General features: G+C 47.7%; 1 protein-coding gene across 4 annotated transcripts in view; it reads left to right on the top strand.

Annotated features, from left to right (window-relative positions):
- The first annotated feature begins 552 nt into the window (after positions 1-552).
- PRPSAP1 (phosphoribosyl pyrophosphate synthetase associated protein 1) overlaps positions 553-20,852 on the top strand; it is a 32,576-nt gene continuing 12,276 nt past the window's right edge. Inside the window, exons 1-6 of one of the 4 annotated variants that reach the window (XM_068913289.1) lie at positions 553-718; positions 1,835-1,946; positions 12,981-13,033; positions 14,994-15,060; positions 20,120-20,292; positions 20,721-20,836. In XM_068913289.1, the coding sequence (XP_068769390.1) occupies positions 1,864-1,946; positions 12,981-13,033; positions 14,994-15,060; positions 20,120-20,292; positions 20,721-20,836 (492 nt within the window). In that variant the 5' untranslated portion in view covers positions 553-718; positions 1,835-1,863. Of the gene's footprint in view, positions 743-947; positions 1,947-12,980; positions 13,034-14,993; positions 15,061-20,119; positions 20,293-20,720; positions 20,837-20,852 lie in introns of those variants that run through there. The other 3 variants (XM_068913288.1, XM_068913290.1, XM_009668439.2) reach the window with 3 other exon arrangements.

Genomic DNA, 20,852 nt, shown 5'->3' with positions numbered 1-20,852 from the left:
CCGAAGCCCAGCCTGGCGCTCTCCAGCAGCTCTCCCGCTGCCGCAGGAGGTGACCAGACTCTCCTCGCCCCCAACCCCTGCGGCCAGCCGTGGGGGCCAGCCTGCACTCCGTCTGCCCTCAGGGGCAGCCAGCGTAAGGTGGTGCCGTGGGCTGGGTGACCCCTCGAGAGCTCTTCCAGCCTGAATTACTCCACGACAAAACAACCGGGGCTACCGCAGGGCGAGGGCGGGCCCTGGCTGGAGGCCTTCAGGCTGGCCCGCAGCGCTGGGCATGGCCCTGGCTGCTTGCGCTGATGCCACCGTGCCGGCAGGTGCTTTTTCATCTGGGAGCCTTCAAGTGCTTCCCCCAACCCGCAGGGGAACCCCTCCCGCCCCTCGGCCGCGGCGGACAGGCCCCTCCGCCACCCCCGGCCCGTCCCCTCGGCAGCGCGGCCATGGCGCCCGGCCGCCCCCAGCGCCAACGGCCGCCGCCGGCGGGCCGCGCCCCCTGCCTGCCATAGAGCGCTACCAGAGCGCCCGCTACGGCGCTTCCGTTGGGCCGCCCCTGCGGCAGCCATCTTGGGCTCTGGAAGTGAAGCCGTCGCCACTGAGCTAAGGAAGCGCCTCGCACCGCCCGGCAGAGGGGGAGCCGGTGGCGGCCCGTTGCACCCTGCCCTGCGGACGCAGAGGCTGCTCCGAAGGAGGGGGAGTTTGCCCCGTTCTTATGCCCTCACTGCAGGTACCGGCGCTATTCGGTAAATAGGTACTATCCCACTCTTCACTCCCCTCCCGCCGTTAAGTGTGTGTGGGGGGGGGCGGTGGGCTCGTGCCCTCACTTAAGATGGCTGCGGGCGCTGGGGGGCGGTCTTTCCCCGCGGAGAAAATGGCGGCCGAGGGGAGCAGCGCTCTAGCCGCGCGTCTCTGTGGGCGGCGCTGCGTGGCGGAACTCGCCTCGCTCTTGAGGGGGGAGGGCAGCGGCAGAGCCCGCGCCGCCCCCGCAGCCCCGGCCCGCCACGACCCCCGGTGCCCCGCAGGGACCCCACAGGCACACAGGAGCCCTCCCACACGCACAGGGACCCCCCCCCAACAGAGACCCCCCTCTCAGGGGGCTCCTCCCGGCTCCGCAGGGATCCCCTAGCCCCAAGGGCTCCCCTCAGGCCGCCCCCCTCCTGCTAACCCCCCCCCCAGCCCAAATTCCCCCCCTTTCCCACCTGCCCCTGCCCAAATCCCCTCTTTCTACCCTCACCCCCCCTGCTGTGAGGGCCCCTGAGTGTGCTGGGGGGAGGCGTCTCCTCACTTGCCCGCTCTCTTCCCCCCCCTTTCTCTCCCTCGTGTGTAAACTCCTTTCCTGCCGTCGTGCCCCCTCCCTGCCCCGTCCCGCTGCCGAGCTGCGCCCGCTTCGGCCTCCGCCTCCAGCCTCCTGCCCGCGAGCGGCTTCTCGGCCTGGCGGGCCTCTCCCGCGCCCCCTCGGCGCCCGCGGCCTGCGCCCGGCCCAGCCCGGCCCGCCACCGCCAAGCCCCGGCGCGAAGGCAGCAGAGCGCCTGGGAGCGGAGAGGGGGCTCGCCCAGGCCTGGCTCGTCCCTTTCTGAACCGCTTGTGGAGCAGCCGGGCGTCCCGCCGAGCGGGCTGCGGCTTTTTAATAGGCATATCCCCCCCTCCGCCCCCAGCCCTGTCCCCTTCTTTTGTGCTTTGCTATAAGAGTAAAGCAGAAAGATCCTAGGTAGCAGAAGGGTTACCCTCCTCCTCCTCCTCCTCCTTCCCACCCCTTAAGGGGCGGTGATAGTGGTGGAGAGGAAGAAAAGGATGCCACGGAAGCTGTTGTTGCCTTATAAATCTGTTTTTTCTCACTTTCGAGCTCCGAGGGGTTTGCATGATTCCTCGGCAATGAACGCAGCCAGAAGTGGCTACCGGGTCTTCTCGGCAAACTCCACGGCGGCCTGCACCGAACTGGCAAAGAGGATCACGGAGTAAGTTCCTCCTCTCCCAAGTTTCTTTTTCCGTGAGTACCCCTCTTTGTAGGGACGCTGGTTTCAAAGTGGCTCACAAGGATTTTAACCTCCTCCCGTGTCCCCGCGCCAAAGGCATCCGACGGATGTAACTGCTGCAAACGCCTTTGCTGTGGAGGTTTTAAACTGGGAGCATTTAGCAGCTCTGTCTTTCTGCTACTCGGTGCCGGCTGACCTCTCCTGCTAGCTCCTTAGGATTTAGTGATAAAAATGAACCAGCTGTTTTCTCTTGTCTTGTGTCTTTTACACCAATTTCTGTGCTGGAAAGGCTGGATTGCCGCTGAAGGCTGTTGCCGCTTGGAAGGTGAAACTTGTCTAAACATTCAGAGAGCGTTTACTTGGTTTGGGAGATGCTCAAAACTTTCTCTGCTGCTTTTTGTGGCAAAGTATTTGTAACTTTGTTTGTCTGACAGCCTCATTGCTTGGAGCATGGGGAGCGTTGCACGTTCAAACCTGGGTGCAAAAGTGGATTACCTAATCTTTGTTTAGGTGTGGTAGAACAGGTGGGCAGCCTATGCTAACAAAAGACAGTTTAATTTAGGAACAAAAGCGTCCCCCTTTTGTCAGCTCATCAATTTGGGCAGAATGTGACCTTGACTCGGCAGGGATGGACACGTTAGGTCCTGTTGAATGAGGTATGTAACAGTTGGCTCCAAAACGTGGCTCCCGTTTTTTAGTGCACAGAGCAATGATGGGTTTTTCCTCCCCCTTGATCCTTTGTTTTGCATTAGTTTAGTTCAAATCAGGGCAAACAGCAAGTGGGCGCTCACAGCTGAAGGGGCTTTTTAAAGAAACAGGCATCTGTTTACTGTTGAGCCAGGGAAGCTGTCATCCTGAGGCTGGCTTTGGGTTTCCTTTCTGCTTCCTCTCGGCTACAGTGCCTAGGAAGCTGCTCCCAAAATCAGGGGTCCTCGGAGCCTGGTTGTCTGCCATGGCTAGTAGCATCCTTGGTACCGCCTAGAGGCAGCTGTCCACCCAGTCTCGTCGCCAAGGGAACGTTTAAATTGGAAACAAACGGGAACCAAAAATAGGTGTACTGCATTCTTAAACTGCAAGAATGTTTTGATATTCATCTGACTAGCTTAATAAACAGTGCGTTCACGCCTTCGCACAGATAATCTCCCTGAAGCTGACTGTGCTGTTTGTCTGGGATCACTGGTGTTGATGGGACAGATGCAGGATAACAGTGATGAGCTGAGCCTCCTTTGGATGAGAGGTGGGGAGGGAAGTCTTTGTATTTGAGAGTGGAAAGGGCTACTTTGTGGAGTTTTTTGCTCTATTTAGTCAATTCCATATCACTTCGCCTTCACTGGTGCAACTCTGAAAATAAACTCTACTTAAAAGAAAAAAAAAAGTTCTACTGCAACAGATGGGGTGTGCTTTCCCTAAGGCTTGTCCTGTTGCGTCAACATGGAATATAGCAGAACCCTCCTGGGAATGAGGGGACAAGTTCCAAGTTCTCAGGACTGGAAGAGTAAACAGCCATTCTTTATTCTCTGCCCTTTGTCTTAAAAAAATAATTGACCGTCTTTTAAAGACGTAGTGAGGAGAGACATGGAGCAGGCTTCCAGAGGTTGTGGCACGCAGCTGGGCTATGTAACATGCTCTGTTTATGTTCGCTTTTCTCCATGGAGTGGTGATAGATGTGAGGTTTTAAAAATGTTTGTAATTTTTTTCCTGCATAGGGGAGCACAGGTATCCCCAAACGTGATAAAGGGCTATAAGCTGGTCTGGGGTTTCCAGTGATGCTCTGAGGAGAAATGACAGCAGAACTGTGAGAGTGACGTCCTGGCTGTCCTTCGCAAAATAAACTTTTAAAAGAGGCGATTTAGTCTTTTTGCCTTGGCTGTAACATCTGTAGGGAAGTTGGGTGCTTGAGTAGTGCTCTTAGCACAGTAATGTAATTCATACCTACTACTTAAAGTAAAACTTAAACGCGCATAGCTTCCCCGTCTGTAAAATGGGAATAGTGACCACTTTGAAATGGGAAGTTGTAGAGCGTTATATGCAGATGGGGTTCTGTGGGAGCGGGGTGCAAGATCTGGAACTATTGATAATACAGATTTCTCCGAAGTGAAAAAGTCCCAAAGGCTTCTTGTGTTATGGTTTTGTAGTGACTTCCCCTCAGAGCTCAGGGGCTGTTACAACACGTCTGTAATACATCCCTTGTTTTTTCAGGCAAAAGATGCGTGACTGCTGGCTATCCCACTGTGTCACATCCCAGCATGTACTTTGCTGGGGAGGTCAGTTACACCTTAAAATAGAGGTGGAGCAGTTTTACAAGGGTGAGTCTGTCGTCTAATATTGTGCGTTTTTTTTAAAGTTTTTTTATGACCTTTAGCGTAAGCAGTAAAAGAACTTTAAAACAACACGCAATATTAGGAGTAGGGCCCTTTGAGACGCTGCCTCCGTCCAGGCTCTGTTACTGTTTGCCTGTAGGTATGAGGCTAGTGGAGCTGGCTGTCCTGCTGAAGTGCTATATTAACAGGAAGTCAAGGGTTGAAGGTGGCTTATTTTAGTGGCAGTGGTGCAAAGGGGTCCGGGACAGAGTGGGGAAAGTGCAGAGTCTGTGTGCTGCAACCATTATAAGAAAGGTAAGCGAACCCCAGAAATACCCCAGAAATAATCCATTTGGGAATGCTCTGAAGATCCCCTTTTTTGAGTTAAAATCAGTACTTGAGTCCTCCTGTTTATTTAAAAAAAAAAAAAGAAAAAGAAAAAGATAAATCTCGACGCTGGGGAGGAGCAATCTGAACAGCTTTCAGATGTCTGCTTTATGTCAATCTCCTTGCTTCATTTAATGCAGAACTTCCAGATTTGCTTTTGATTCAGCCTCTGAACACGGCATTCTGGCCCACTTCCGATCCTTACAGTTTCCTATTATGCATACTTCTCTGGTTATAGGATGAGTGACTAAATGGTCGATCCAACTTTTATTTTAAATTTTCAGAGCTTTTGTTTATGTTAGCTTCTGCCAGGGAGAGGAGATAGTTCTCATTTATGAGAACCAAATATGTTGAAACTCCTAAATAATAAAGATGCTTAGATTCAGGAACATTGAAAAATAAATAAAACCCTATGTTCACTTGTAAATTGAGTGGGATTTTTTTTTTTTTAATAAGTCTTTCCCAGATGGAAAGAAAACCTCCACTGTAATTAGGACACTTGGCACCTGGTTACAAGCTGCTTTTGCAAGGGAGAAAGATAATTTCTGTGACCAGAGGTGATCCCTAATGGGCCCTGTGTGCTGGTGGGGGGAGGAAGGAAGTCTAGCAAGGCTTTCTAATCTCCCGAGTTGGACAGATGCGTTTAGATCTCCTCCCTCTGAACGCAGTGTTTGACACAGAGGGTACAAATGTTACATTCCGCTCTCTGCTTGTGTTCTGGGTTGGAGGGGTTTGTTGATTGAAGCGTGCTCATGCCTCCCCAGTGCTCCTGCAGGTCTGCGTTATCTGGAACGTGACGTTACCCTGAACTCATTGCAAAGCGTGGATGTGAGTGTTCTAAACGTTCTTTTGATTTGCAGCATGGAAAATGGTGGTGATCTTAAGATGAAAGGAATGCTGTGAGCCTAAGCAATGTGGAGTAATAAGGAAAAGATGGAGATTTCCTATTCTGATCTTTGATCATATAGAGCCCTGTAAACAATGCTGTAAAACTGAGGCAGTGCTTTCTGTGTCTGAGCTGAAGGTGAGTTCCGCTTTTGGAGGAGATAGTATTTTAGGAGGACTCATAGCAACTTTCTCTAGCTGAAGGAAGGAGCATTTCTGATGGGATGCAGGAAAAGCAATGTCAGCCGTCCTTGTTAGGTCATCTCGGCAAGCAACGGAGCACAAGAGAGTAACCTGGTCTTACTGTTCTCTCCTGTCTGCACATCCTGTTCTGCCTTCGGAAAGGAGCGCTAGCTGTCCTGGAAGGACAGGAGATAGCAACAACTGATTTCCATCACAGAACATGAAGCGCTGTGGCAAGAAGCTAACAGATTTTACAGGGTGAAACTGCCTCAAGTTTTTTGGCAGAAGGAAATGAGCAACCAACTACAAAATAGTAGAGTTGGAGAAGGGTACAGAAGGAGCACAATGCTGGAGGAGAGGCACTGGAGAACGTGGAGCAGTTGGACTTTGAAATATGCTGCGAGTTTCTCTGTGCAGCTTAGATGGAGCAGCTAATGTGACTGAGCAAATTTGTTTTGCGTGATAGGTTTTATGCTGGCCATTGTCAGATTTAGGGTAAGTTCCTTCATGAGCAGCAGACTGGTAAGAGTAGAGGAAAATCTGTGCAGTGCTTGCCAGGGATTTGGCTGCATAGCTTTTGTAATGACTGGAACAAGTGATGCAAGTGCTAAATGGCTCTGGAGGGAAGTCACAGATGAGAAGCAAGGACCATTCTTCAAGTATCCAGTCGTGTCGGGGAGAAGGAGTGAAGCTAAAATTTTAGTGGGTCTGAAATGATTATAACGATATCTGACCGGATTGCCTTGTATGCCGAAAGCCTTCTGTTTCCTTTTCCTTTCCGGATCTGTTCCTGAATTGGGCGATTAGGAAGTACGCTGTAGAGTTGCCACAATGCTGGCTGCGGCCTTTATTTAAAGGCTTACTTGAGTGTGAGGAAAGCAACGCAGACTCAGGCTGTAGCTTTCTTTGCCCTCTGCCGGCCGAGGCCAAGCACAGAGCAGATCCTGTTGCGTTAGCTCCAGCACCGTCTAGAGTCCGCAGTGATCCAGCAAGTCCGTAGGTGTGGGGGGACTAGGCTGTTTGCAAAGCCGAGACTGGTGCAAGTGTTTGTAATGAAGGGGTTAATGCCAGAACAGAATCATATCATAGCTGAGGGCTTCATCTGGATACAGCATTCTCTGTTCGTATTGAACGTGTGCGCTGTGATCTGGCTGTAAGTTTCATTCAGAGATAATTTTACGAATGTTTTTAAGGTCAGAGAGTAGGAGAGGGCAATGCAGCACAGGCTGAGAGACACACCGCTTCCCCGTGGTATTGGAACATGCTTTAATGGTGTGAAATACTGCAAGTTAGATTTGCCTCTTGAATTTTGATTCAGCTAAACGTAAAATCTCTTTTAACTGACTGTCCTTTGTCTCAGGAGCCTAGTATAGTGAATTTTTGATAGTCTTCGGAGGAACATTTTGAAGTAAGGTCTTAATATAACTTAGCTGCATTTCCTAAAATACTGCAGTCTTTTCTTCCTCGCTCATTAAACTATAGATGACTTCTGGGCTGTTTGCGTTTAGGCAGTGAATTTAAGATAGATCTTCTATTAAGCTGTGCTCCTGGCACGTGTTAAAACTGCAGCAACTTAGATCATCTTTCCCGGGCAATGCTTACAGGGTGGGATACTGCAAATCAATATAAATTTTCACTGGTCGTTGCTCTCGGAGTAGTCTTGTAAAGCCATATGCAGAATTTCTCTCTTATGTGTTATTAGCTGGTCAGTGACAAAACTCATGCAAGGATGGCTGGCAGAGGAGAGTGGGGAGCAGGACTTTTCCTTTCGGCAGCGGCGAGCAGTTACACAGTGAAACCAGGTGCTGAGTTGGCATTAACAACTCTTTTAAAGCTGGGAGCCGTGCAGAGTAATAGCACCCACACTCCCTGCTGCACCCAGCCCTCTGCACTGGGCCTGATGGGACAGTATGTGCATAGCTTTTGGAACAGGTCCCGGTTCTGGAGACTGTTGCCTTTAAAAACAAAAACAAAACCACCCCCAAACTGAGTTTCTGTCTCCTTTGCTTGGAGAGAGGAGCTTCCAGATGTGAACTTGTGCTCTGATGTCCCCATGGGGTTGGTCAACAAGTGAGATTTTGCAAGTACTGTACAATCAGCCTGACCGTTCTCCTGTCTTAAATGTTTCAAGATCGGCAGAAGCCCCGCTGTAGCAAATACTGTACCACATAATAGGACTTTTGTCAATGAAGCTTATTTTGCTTGGAGACGTGATTTAGCTGTAGTAACTAAAGTATTCTTTTTGCCAGAACGAGCTATATCTCTCTACTGGGGTTCATGCTCTGAATTGCCTGTACTAGCAGCCTTTTTTTTTTTTTTTTCTTCCATTTCTAGTGTAGATCTGCCCATGTCTGCAGACAATTTGATCCAGTAATTCTGATTCTCATATTGTTATGCTCTTAGTTTTGAAGCCAAATGCAAACATAGTTCTTGCTATCAATTTAATTCCTCTATGCCTAAAGCGATGAGCAACTGGGAGCTTTTGCAGGGGGAGAATTTAGAGAGAAAAGAGCTGGGGATGGAGGGAAGCAAGGGAGAGGCAATGGGAAGCAGGAATTTATCTCTGTACTTGGTTACAAATGGTTGCTCAGAGTCCGTTTCATGGCTAAGGCTGTGCTCTACCCTTGACTTCTATGCAAATCTTCTTTTTGACACAAGTGCTGTGGAATTCGGGACTTTAGAACAGGAGTTGCACAAACAGTCCCCCTTCTTTAATAGCCGTGACTAAATCAAGATTTTATCAGAATCCCGCAAAGGCTGAAGTCTTGGCTTATACAAAGCCTTCAGAAATGGATTTGGTGGAGAGTGTGCTCCTTGGGTAAACATACCTAACCTGATTTAGAGCGCTTTGGTGAAACTGCCTGTTGCTCTATCTGCCCTGCCTGCAGCTTGGAAGATTGTAAAGCGTTGCTGGCAGGATTGGTGTATGACATACATGGGAATTTTTATCTCATATCTTTCCCGTTGCGGCCTCTCTTGTTTACTTGCAGTCAACAGTCGGTGCAGACCTGGGATTTATTGCCTGACCGGAGCAATCTGTTCTCCACTCATTTCTTTAAGTTGTCAGCTTCTTAGCATCTCTACTGCTGTTATCTGTATCCAGGTTCCACAAGCTGAGCTGTTTAGTGTCCCTCTTTCCGTCAGGGAGCGAACTTGCCTTTCCAGCTTCTTGTTTCAGTAGCACAGAAACCGTGTTGCTGCTGCGCTGTCTGACAGCAGCGTATCGGGCTCCTGTTTCTTCTTGTGCATAGCTGGGACCTTGTCAGTCACGTCCTCACAAGGCATCTCAAACCTCCGCTGTGTTTGTCTTCCACCACTTAGCATTGAATGTGCCACCTTCCAAGGGGCGTTTTGCTGAGATGTGTCCAGCTGGACTGGTTTTGAAGCTTTCCCTCCTGCCATAGCCACTGTCCTGCCATGAGATCCAGGACTGGCTAAGGGCAGCTGTACGCTCTCGTTCACGGGGAGTTTTTTTTTTCAAATGGTGAAGTCGGGGCATGTTGCCTGCGGTGAAGCCAGAATGCGTGTTCCTCCAAAGTGAGTTCGCAAGAGTTGCCATGCAGTCGTGGAAGAACAAGTTTGAGTCATTAACCGTTTCTTCCCCGCTTTTTCGTTTTTTGTGCATGAAATTCTCAAGCTTTTTGAGTTGGATGCCTTGGCAGGAATTAGGCCAAACATCAGTGAGTCTGAGTGCCTGGCTCTGTCATGAGAAAGACAGTGTGATCCCACTGAGCCATGGGATGAAGTGAGGACTTTGCAGGTCTCATCTGAAGAACTCACCTTTGCTATGATGCAGCCTGTGAGTTGGTCCCTGGGGTTCATGGAGCTTGGTTTTGCTTGACCAGCGGCCTGCTCCTTTTTGAAATGGTGGTACTAAGGATGCCTTTGTGTTGCAGTTACCTGTTCTAATTTAGCGGGACTGGTGAGAGATGCTGAACTAAGAGTTTGGGTGGCACGCTGGACTGCACAGTATCTGGGTGATGCTGCAGTTAGTGGCCGAGCCAGGCTGATTACTGCTCCGTGCAAGCCGTAGCATAGCCTGCCCATCCGCAAGTCCCTCTACAGCCGCTGTGGCTTGTTCATAGGTGACAACCTTATCTAAGTGACAGTTGAACTGTTCAGCAGAACGATGCCTGACAGCTAGCAGGGAAACACAGCTATTGCAACAGATACCTGCCAAGCAAAGTAACGCTGGTTAGTGCTGAGGAAGCCTGGTGAAAACAAGGGGCCTGCAGTTCGGCTGGCACAAGCTGAGCATGCAGACAGCAACACACACGTGATTCTTGGTTCAGAAGTTTACTCACAAGCTCTGGAGAGTAGCTGGAGTAGCTCTAGTTGTGGCGCAATGTGCTTGCCACGTGCTGAGGTACACGATCGGGGTAGTGCTGAGAGAATGCGTGTGGGCCAATAAAGTGCTTTTTAGCAGTTAAGCAAATATATCGTTGCATTCAAGTATTCATTGTCACGGTTATTCTAGGCACGCTTTGCAGGCCAACTTCTAGATAGCCAAGTCCAGGAGTTAGTGTCTGACCAGCAGCATGCCAGTGTTGAGCCATCTTGCTCGTTGACCTGTTCATTGCTCCTGAAAAAGCAAATCTTTGTGACAGTTTAGGTGTGAGGCTGAGTTTGTGGCTAAGGAGGTGGAGAGATACTGACTGCTGAAAGAGGCAGGCTGTGGGGAAAGCCTGCCACAGACTTCCGCGTCTCTTGCGGAAGGAGTTAGGAAAAGGACCTGTGTTTCATCTTTTTGCCCTGATGATGAGAAAACAGGTCGATGGGCTGGGGCCCAGGCCTGCAGCTCAGATCTCAACGCCCCTCCCGGTCCCCCTGCAGGGAGGTACCTTGCAAGAATACCAGGGTGGGGTGTTTAACCTGTTTTTGCCTCAGCTTCCCCACTTGCCAAATGGGATGAGTCTGTCAGACCTGCCTGTAAGGTACTCTGAGCATATATATACTGCAGTAGCTGTCTCCCTGGGATGCTGAGTGTGGGGGGTGGCAAAACCCGAGCAGATATTGGTGTTGTGTATCTGTCTACAGTTGCTACAGTGCAGCAACTTTTGTTGCTTGATGTTCTCCTTCAAAGGGCACAACAAGGAGGACTCCCGAGAGTGCCTGGTGCAGGGACAGCTCAAAATCAAAGCTGCTCTTTGCAGAAGAGTAGAGGAGCTGTGCCTTAGTCTCTGGTCCCCTTTGAAAATGCCCAGGGGCTGTTTCTGACCTAGCAGTGTCAGTATACTTTCAGAAAGCATAAGGACGTCAAGCTAAGTATACATGCCACTACTGTTCCTGCCCTATGAAGTTTTAAACCAGGAGATTTTGAGGGTAAAGTTGACTTTAAAACAGTTACATGTTTGTGTTGCATCTATGAATATGTCTGGCCAGAAGGTTTTATTATTGCTTATGAAGGGGCCTCAAATTCATGTCTGTTTTCTGTAGAGCTCTGGCAGGTACGTTTGGACTGGAGGCAGGCGGAATGCAGCTCTTTCAGCAGTGTAAGGATAAGGTAATTTGGGATGATGTCAGCTGTGACGTGTCCTCTAGGTTTAAGATCGCTGGTCTTTCCAAAGATGATTCTGAGCAGGCGTGTGATACAAACACAAGGGTAATTCTCTTCTTGCCAAAATAGGCCTTATTTAGGGTTAGTCCTGATTCGCAACAGTTCTGCATGTGTCCAAGTAAATACAGTATATGTGCAGACAAGAAATGACTGCCATAATTGACATGTAGAATAATTCAGTGTGTAGGCATGTTCACTGAAAAGACCCCAGAAGCCAGGAAGGGACTTGCCTTGTGCTCTGGGCAGCTGAGTTGCAGCAACGCGCTTATCACCTATGTCTCATCCATGCAATGTCTCTCAACTGAGGCTTCTGGTTAAAGCACACTTGCCTCTAAATATTTAGTAACGGGTTACTTGTCAGAACAGTTAGATACAGAAATGTCACCTGTGGAAGCGATCTGCCTTGTGGAGCCTTTTAAAATGCTTTTCAAAATTAATCTTTATTACATAATGAAGAACTTAAAAAAAAAAAAAAGGGGGGGGGGGAGAAGGGCTGCAGTCTTTGTGATGAATGTCCTTGGTTGACATTTGAGAAGAGGAAGGAGTAACATGAAAAATCAGAAAATTCAAAGTTAAACTCTTAAATCAGCTATCTTAGGAGAAGGATTTAAAAAAGGGGAGAGGGGAGTAAACACGTGACTCAGTTGCCGTTAATCAGGTCTTAGTAGATCGTTAATGTTTAGTTCCACGGTACAACAGATCTGCCTCGGGTGCAATTGCATAGCCTTGACTTGGACTGCAGCAAAGCATTGCCCAAGTTGGATCGGGCACGCTGGCTCCGTCACAGGGCGTGCGTGCGCAGCTTGCGCTGAAAGGTATCCGCTCAATTCCGGTCCTGTTGCTGCTTAGAGCATAATCTTGGCCAGAAAAGATGTCCTTTGCCATAACTCCAGAGATGTGGCCTGTGATAAATCATAAAAGAACTGACTATTTTTAGTATGTCATTAATCTGCCGCAGAACAGCGTGCCCTAGGAGCGCTTCAGCAGCCTGCCACACTGTGTAACCGTAACATCAACAAATAGTGTAGCAAGGGAACGATGGCAGCGTTTGTGAAGGGATGCTTGATGATTCGTGTAAGCTACTTGCTTGTTTGGGAAAGCTTGGAAATTAGGTATTAGGAGTTGTACTCAAATGCCTTTGACTTCCGAACAGTTTTTGTTTGCCCATTATAACTGGAATGTTTTAAGCCTCTTTTCCGAAGAAAATCAGGCTTGCTATGCTTGACTGTGCTGCCTTTCTAATAAAATGTGGTTTCCTTTGCTGGTCTCAGCCAGATAGGGAGAAGAGCCTTTGGGATAACTTATTCCTCCAAGCTTTGCAGGGTTCATCCTGATTCGTGGGACTGGTGGTAGGTTACAGGGGATGAGCACAGGTTAATGCCTCTTAGAGATGAAAAAGCAGGCAGGACGCGAGAGTTACCTGTTGCGTGTGACCAGGTAGTCGAGCAGAAAGCGTGAGCGTAGTGACTGGCCAGAGGGCACGCAAGCAAACTGCTCTCAGTCCAGCTGAAGTGTCCCAAAGGACCTTGGAGAGAAAAGGGTTATTGTGAAAGGAGGAGACTTGTAGCTCAGCAGCTCAGTTTACTGCACTCAGCTCTCCGTTAGGCAGTGCTTGTATTTTGCCAGTCTATAAGAATTGGTCCAGTCTCTACTTTGGATTGTGAACTGCTCACTTCAATTTTCAACTTCTTTTGTTTTCTCCAGGCGTCTTGGTGCTGAGTTGGGAAAATCTGTGGTATACCAGGAAACCAATGGAGGTAAGATGAATCTTTACTACTTGCAGGCCTGTCTGAGGTAATTTTATAAATACTGGGTAGCTCCATTGGCCAAACCTGTCTAGTATGTGTTACGAGCTAACAGAAACCAAGACGGATTTTTATGCCTTCAGCTGTGATGTTGCTGCTGCTTCTGGCAGTGCTGGACTTTTGCATCTGACCTTGGACAAACCAATTAAATGTGTTCCTCCTTTTCCCCTGTTATCTTGTTTGCGTGCCTCTCAGCTGACTCTCATCTAAAACAAAGACTCCTACCTCGAATAGTAGCTGCTACGAAGTCTTACATGCTGTTGTGCTTAGCGAAAGATCTTCTAGGTTTAAAACTAACAGCCTGCTTTATAAATGTTTGCCCTGCAAACTGGAAATCATCCCCTTCTCCCAGACGTCCCCTCACCACAGGCAGTTTTACGGTTTCCCTAACAATGCTATTGTTTTAAAGAGTGCAAATTCAAGGATGTACTGGAGAGAGTGCCTCTTGGAGGTTCATTTCATCTCTTTAAAAGTAGCAAGTGCCTGTTTTCAGATGTAAAACGCAAGGTTATTGGCTAACAGAGTCCAGTGGCTAAATGTCATCTACCATTTCAAGATCTCTATTACCATATTTGCAAAAGAGATGAGAAGCAGAGACAACTGGTACAGGTTAGAGTAAGTGATAGAAACAGGAACCTTTTGATAATGGAGAGGGACATGCTGGACTGGTTATTCTTCCGCTGAGATCCTGTTGCCACCAAATGCGCCTTGCTGATCAGACAAGAGCACTGAGTTGGCCTCGCCTCCTCGATGCAAGACGAGTAGACAATCTATAAGTACTTCAACCTTGAGATATTGAGTGTTTTGTATATCAGCAGCAAGACTCTGGGTCGTGCACGTGGCTTTTCTGTTCCTCTTGCTGGGCATGTATGGGCTATGGGGGGGGGGGTCTCATTACAGTGCTGGGTTCATCGTGAGGGATTTTGATAATGCTGTTGCTATTAAAGTCACAGTGGGCCATGCTCTGTGTATGCTGCCGTGGGAGCTTATGGTTATGACTGGACTGGCTGCTGCATTCGTGCTAGCTTTGTGCCCTTTGGGGTTAGTTTTAAATCAGGTCACTTGCTTCGAGGTCTGAAGTCATTCTTCATCACTGCACAGCAAATCAGTCTCCTTTCAGCAGAGTCCCTTGAGGTTATTGTGAATGCCTAGACAATTAGACATTGAATTCTGTAGCCTAGTAGATCTTTTTCTCCTTCCACTTATCCCTGCCCATCGTATATGACGGCATGGGAAATGAGCGGCTAGAAAGGCAGCCCGGGAAACCTTGGCATTGCAGAGCTGCTCCTGGCTTTTAGGTTTGAGTAAGAGGCAGTGTGAGGCATGTTCATTGGAGACTTAGATTTCCAGCCATGTCAGTGATGAAATATCTTGACCGTGGTAGCAAAGTGGAGGAGTTCTCTCTTTGAACTCTGTACTGCTGATACTGTGTTGGGCTATTGGACGTGTATGGAGCTGACTGCATGGTAAGGTACAAAGGAGCCAGCTTCCCTTCTCAGTAGGTACTAGAGGCTGTTCTGCTTCCAGTGGTTCATTGTTCACTAATGAATGTGGTATCAACAGCTTTCAGCACCCAGCACAGAGAAATGAAAAAGATCTTGGCGTGGATTTACCCTTACTGAAAGTGAAGTAATTGTCTTCTGCATGTAAGACAACAGCTATTCAGCCCCATTCTGCATTGTAAATACAACTCACTCACTGATACGTAATGCCAGCTCCTTGCTTCACAGGGCCCGCCTTCTAGAAAATCTGTTTGTCTCGTTTGATGCGTAGTGGATGGGTGTACACATAGGGTGAAGGACAAGTCTTGCGTTCTTCCCTGACTGGTGGGCAAAGTTGTTGTTAAAATATGGTGCGTTATCAATTTAAATCTGACATTTGGGAATAAAACTAATTGTTTTCTACCCTTCAGAAACAAGAGTTGAAATAAAGGAATCTGTCCGGGGGCAAGATATCTTCATTATACAGACGATCCCCAGGTAAGTGACCCGTGGCTTAATTTTACAGTTATGGTATGCTTTGAATTTCTGGTTCAGCAGGTTGTTCTGATAGGTTTGTTCCCTGTTAGCCACCATGATAGTGTGTCTCTCTCCATAGTTGTCGTTGCTTTGACTTACTCTTAAGATATGGCGTAGTGTTCAGTTGTTAAAATTCCCAGAAGGTTGCTTTGCACCACAGCAAGCTGAGAAGCTACCCATCAAATAGCTCAAGCGTGTCACCGCAGACAAGCACAAGTATGACCAATGGCTTTAAGTGAAATGTCCCTGGTCTGTGTGTTGATGTCCTTGCAGGTTCAGTTGCTTGGTGATTTTTGACTGGCACTTCCATCTCAGGACGTGTAATTTCTCTGCTTTCCAATTATCGAGCAGTAGAGCCAGCAGCAACCAGCAGCTGTTGCTTTCATTGCAGGTTGGATTACTCTCCCCTTGATTGTAGCAATGTGAAACTGAAGTCATGAGGAAGCCCTTAGCTTCCTTCCCATACTCTTATAATTCTTAATAATGTTGTGCCTTTTCTTATGTGGGCCTGTTTGTTTTTGGTTTCAGCTGTTTTAGCCCTGGAGTAAGGCAGAAAAGAAGTGCTGCAAGTAACCAGAGGGCTGGCCCACCTGCCAGCCCCTGGGAGCTTTGCTTATCGCTGGCTGAGGGCCAGCTTAGAGGGATTGTGTTAGAATTGGAGAGCTGAGTTCGGAGCATGAAGACATTTTTTTTTTTTCTTGAGTTCTGGCCAAGTGGTCCGTGCAAGTCAGTGGGAAGTGCAGGGGAAGCCTATATACAAATAGTACTGCAAAATCACCAACTGCAAGTAGGGGAGATTTGGTTTTCAAACTGCAAGTAGGGGAGATTTGGTTTTCAAAGATGAGGGAGTGATGGGGTGCAGTTTGTTCAGTTAGCTAAACAAAGATATTTATGCCCTGACAGCCTTTTCCAAGTTAGCAAATTCTACTCAAATTGTGGAGGTCACAAAAACTAGTTAATATGCATCAGAGCCCGAGCAGGTAGAAAAATATACTGGAGACAGAAATTTTCTTGGCTTGCCCGAGAAATACAGCCCAATGAGAATTGTAAGTTCAGTTGCTCTTTGTAATGCTTGGCCTGTTGATAAGGAAATCAATAAGGCTTCAAGATCAGCTTGCTCACTTCTAGAGTTCCTCTTGAAAGCTGAGACATTTTCCTAGAACTCATCTCTCTCCGGGGAGAGGCTTCAAGTGTCGCTTCCCACAGGAAGCTAGTAAATCTCTGCCAGGTGAAAACCCTGTATTGCAGGATTGTGTTTCAGGTGAATGGTGCCATCCTGTTGTCCCTTGTGAGAGTTCTCTGAAATAACTCGTAACTTCCTGGTTACATGTAACAGATAAGATATTTCAAAGAGCAGTAACTTGGAATATTAGGGACCGGCGATAGTTTTGGAAGGGGAAAACCTCCTCTGCTCTCGACTTCTTGATCTCCTTGGTTTTCCACAAACTGAACCAAATGTTGCAGGCAATCCTTTAGCAAAAATGTTTAAGGGTTTGAGCCCTCCAGATGAGCAGCTACTGTTGTGTAGGCAAGTAATCTTTTATTCTTCAGCTGCAGCTGCGCCTTGCTGCATTGCTTAGAGAAGACAGGTTCAAGGACATCTCCATTTTTTTGCATTGGGTTTCAGGGACCTTGCAGGAGAGTAAAAAGAGGAACTGTTTTGGATTATTTGTTTGTCAAGCCAGGGTCCTCTGAAAATACGATTTCTGCACTCAGTAGCAGTTCAAAAAGCCAGTAGAATATTAGGACTTATTAGGAAAGGAATAGAGAATAAAACAACCTTGTTACGCTGCAGTGCAGATCCACAGTCTGCATCTTAAATGCACAGGGAGGAAGCAGAAAGACCTGAATACATGCTACAAGCTTGAAGTCCAAAGGGTACATAGCAAAACTGAAACAGTTACAGTGACAGGTATCATCCTGCACTGCTGCTGTATAGAATAGCATTTGTATGAGGAAAAACTGAGTAGTTTTGTGCTGTTTAAACTGGGAAAGAGAGGCTAGGGGATGGTATGCTAGAGGTCTTCAGAATCATGAGTGTCTTTGGGAGAAGCAGTCGTAGAGGTAATGGTCTGTGAGAACAGCGATATGCTAAACAAAACTAGCAGGTGTCAGGTCCAAAAGAAGCAAAAGGAGGTACATCTTCCCATGCATCTTTGACCTCAGGAACTCCTTGCTGCAGGGCACTAACTTTGCTAAGAGTTTATGGAGGATCAAAAAGCCTTAGGCAAATTCTTGGCGGGGGGAATAGATCAAGGAGTGTTAAGTACAAAAAGAGCATTGCTGTCTCAAGAGGTCCCTGAGCGGCAAACTGCAGGAAGCTGGGAGAGTGTTTGGGAGAGGCGTTGCTGTATCCTCACTCTGTGCTCTTTGCTAGGCAGCTTTTTGGTCACTGTCAAAAGCACAGGATGCAGGATCAGGCTGACCACAACCATTTTAATGTTCCTGCATGTGTTAAACACACAGCTTGGTATTAACGCAGTTATTGGACTATTCTGTAAAGTAGAAAAATGGAGGAGTTGATGGTTTAGTGCGACACTAGAAGTTAAAAGACTTTTGGTGCTAGACCTGTTGGTAGTTGTTGCGCAGTGGATTGGTGGCTTCACTGAGCCAGTTGCTCAGCCATGAGGATACAGTTGTGCAGGGATGAATTAGGCAAAGGTGGGGAGCAGCGAGGGAGGGCTTCAGCCTGCTGGAGAAGGATGGTAAATGGGGGATGGAGGATAGCTGAGCTGGCTCTAAAGGCCGTGGTAATGAGCTGACAGTGCCCATGTGCACTTTTGACTCAGGCCTTCCAGAAGCAGCTTGTGAGCACTGCTGCAAGAAAGGAGGAGGAGAGAGCAGTAAGGAGACAGAGCTGCTGTCCTGGGTATTCATCTTAGGAGGTGCCATGGCTGGGGTTCTGCCGCAGACATTATTTTCCCCAATTAGTCCCCACTCTGAGCCTGGCCCTGGATTTGGGTCAGTGCCCCTTGCAGAGGCCTGAGGATCAGATCAGCATGCCAGCTGGCCCCATGCAAAGCATCCAGGAGGGTCCAGATCTGCCCAACTCCAGCCGACCTGCCCTTGTGCAGCCCTGGTGAGCGTCGTGGGTGCTGCTGCAGGGGCAGGCTCTATTTAGTGTCTGTGCCAGCTGGTTTTCAGGAGTTTTCCTGCGTCCGGTGTGGCGTCCTGTTTGAATATTGTGAGAGGGATGACTCCTCCTCGTGTAGCCTCTCCATTGCTGTGGTGCGTGGGGATGGGGCTCCCAGAATCCCACAGCAGCATCAAGCCTGTCGGTATCTTTTGAAATCAGTGGTAACCCCTTCTTCCAGGAGCAGTCATATTCTGTATCTGTTTTACCTGTGAATTTTTGTTTTAAGTAATTTGAGAAGCGATGACATTAAACATTGAACTTCTAGGATGACCTTTAAATGGGCTCAAAATTGGCTGCTTTGTTTTCATACAATACCACTACTAGCATCTTTTTCTTTTCTCCCAGCCACACTGGCACGGCTAAAACACCAAAGGGAAGAAATGGGTCTTTGTTAGCTTGTTGTCCTACGTGGCGGGGGGTTATATGTTTTATGTAATTCTTGGCTGGGTGCTTCAGAACAAACAAAGCTTTCTTGTGTACGAACGGCATTGTGCACGAGGGCCGATGGAGCCAGCCGGCGAATAAAGAGGCTCGGAGCATTCACAAATGAAGAGACACAAATGGAGGTTAATTCCCAAAGGAAGGGGGAGCGATGGAGAAATGGCAATGGTCGGAGCTTGTCATGTATTGTACAAAAAGGCTTGGGAAACTCTATCTCTGCGTTCTCAGGGAAGCCAGGCCAGGTGGTCAGGAGGAAAACGGGTCCCAGGGTGATGCCTGAGTAACTTCCAAAAAGCTCTGCAGAGCTTCAAGCTGCTCGGTGTGTTGTTCTCTGCTGCCACGTGGAAAGATGGCCTGTTCTGCCCTGTCACCTTGTGACTGTGCCGCTGAGCCATCCTCGGCATAATATCCCCACCTGTGTACCAGTCTGGGGAACTGATGTGTTGTTTGAGATGGTCTTTGCTGAAATAACCCAAGCAAAGACGTCGTCGTTCTGGGAGTGTTGCACATTCTTCTGTCCTCTCTGGAGTGCGTGCTCTTAAGGTTCAAAATGGCCTTGAGTCAGTTTGTTGATAGCACAGATTACGTGTGGAATTCAGGCCTCCCTTTGATGTTGGTTTTAAGAAACTAAAAGTTTGGCCTCTCTTCCCTTCCCAAAATGAATACAAATGCAGATTAATACATTTCTAGTGAGGCATACCAGTCATCATACTGTAATAAACTCCATCTTCAGTTGGTTTACACGTATTCCTTGCTGTGATCTGTATATGTGTTTCCTCCTATGTTGCTTTTTTTCCCCTCCCCTTCACCCTCCCTTCCAAGTAAAAGTTGTTTGGAGTTTAGTGTGCTGTTGTTCCTTCCATCTCTGGATAAGGTAGGTAGCATGAAAATGCTGAACTCCACCAAAATGATGTGCCTATACTTTACAGCTCCAGAATACAGTACTTCTTAAACCAGGAAAATTTGCCTTGAGTTGTTAGAAATATCCCAGTAAATCTAACGTGGATGAAGTCATGTTGGTTGTATGTGTGACGCTTCTTCATTAAAAGATTGTTTTATTTTAAAATATACTGTAAGAAGTGATATTTGTTCCGACATAACAAAAAATGCCTTTTTTGTGGTTAAGGGGGGAAATCATCGTAATCCTCATGCTAGAATACAAAATCAAATTTTGATCCACAGCTCTTGAGTGCTGGGGTCACGTCCTGTGCAAATAATAGTTGATTGTAATGTGTTGTGGCATAGCAGAAGGAGCTGTAGGGTTACAATCCAGGTTTTGCAGTAGCTTATGCTAATGTATGTGTTCTTTGGCCTGGAAGTTTGGTGAGAATGGTATATATGGAATATATATATGGTGAATGGTGTATATATATGGTGAATGAGTATAGGCGTCATATTGAAAAACTCTTTACTAATATTTGGAATGGTTTTTGAATCTTGTAGAGATGTGAATACTGCTGTAATGGAGCTGCTGATAATGGCTTATGCACTGAAGACTTCCTGTGCCAGGAACATCATTGGGGTCATCCCTTACTTCCCCTACAGCAAACAGAGCAAAATGAGGAAGAGGGGCTCTATTGTCTGCAAACTGCTGGCTTCGATGCTAGCCAAGGCAGGTAAGCGTCATACAGGGAGCAGGACGGCAAGCTTGGTTTCCACAAGGCATCCAGCTGCCTTGCATCCCAGAAGGTGTCTGTCCTTTGGTTCTTCTCCTGTTAGATGTGGGGACTTACTGCCAAGCACCTGAGCCACTTTGAGGGAACTGATTTTCTTCACCTAGTTTTTATTTCTTTGTAACTCTTACCTGATGTAGTGGCCTGGAAGTGTCACGTTGAAACATGCTGTCAGTCTAGTGTGCGACTCCTATTGCATGCCTGTTTTTTCTAATGTCTTTAATTCTTTTTAGTCTACCTCTCTATGCTTGTGGCTAATGCATGATGTAGTAGTCTGGCTAATAGATAAAATAATCTGGAAAATTGAGACGTTCAAGGAAATCCAGCCACGTGGTGGGCTCCTTAATGAATTGGTATCTTTTTTTGCTTAGGTTTAACGCACATTATCACAATGGACCTTCATCAAAAGGAAATCCAAGGCTTCTTCAGCTTTCCAGTAGACAACCTGAGAGCCTCCCCTTTCCTGCTTCAATATATACAGGAAGAAGTGAGGTTACTCTAGT

Source organism: Struthio camelus, chromosome 19 (genome assembly GCF_040807025.1).
Source record: "Struthio camelus isolate bStrCam1 chromosome 19, bStrCam1.hap1, whole genome shotgun sequence".
Lineage (NCBI taxonomy): Eukaryota > Metazoa > Chordata > Aves > Struthioniformes > Struthionidae > Struthio > Struthio camelus.
This window is presented reverse-complemented; position numbering and strand designations above follow the sequence as displayed.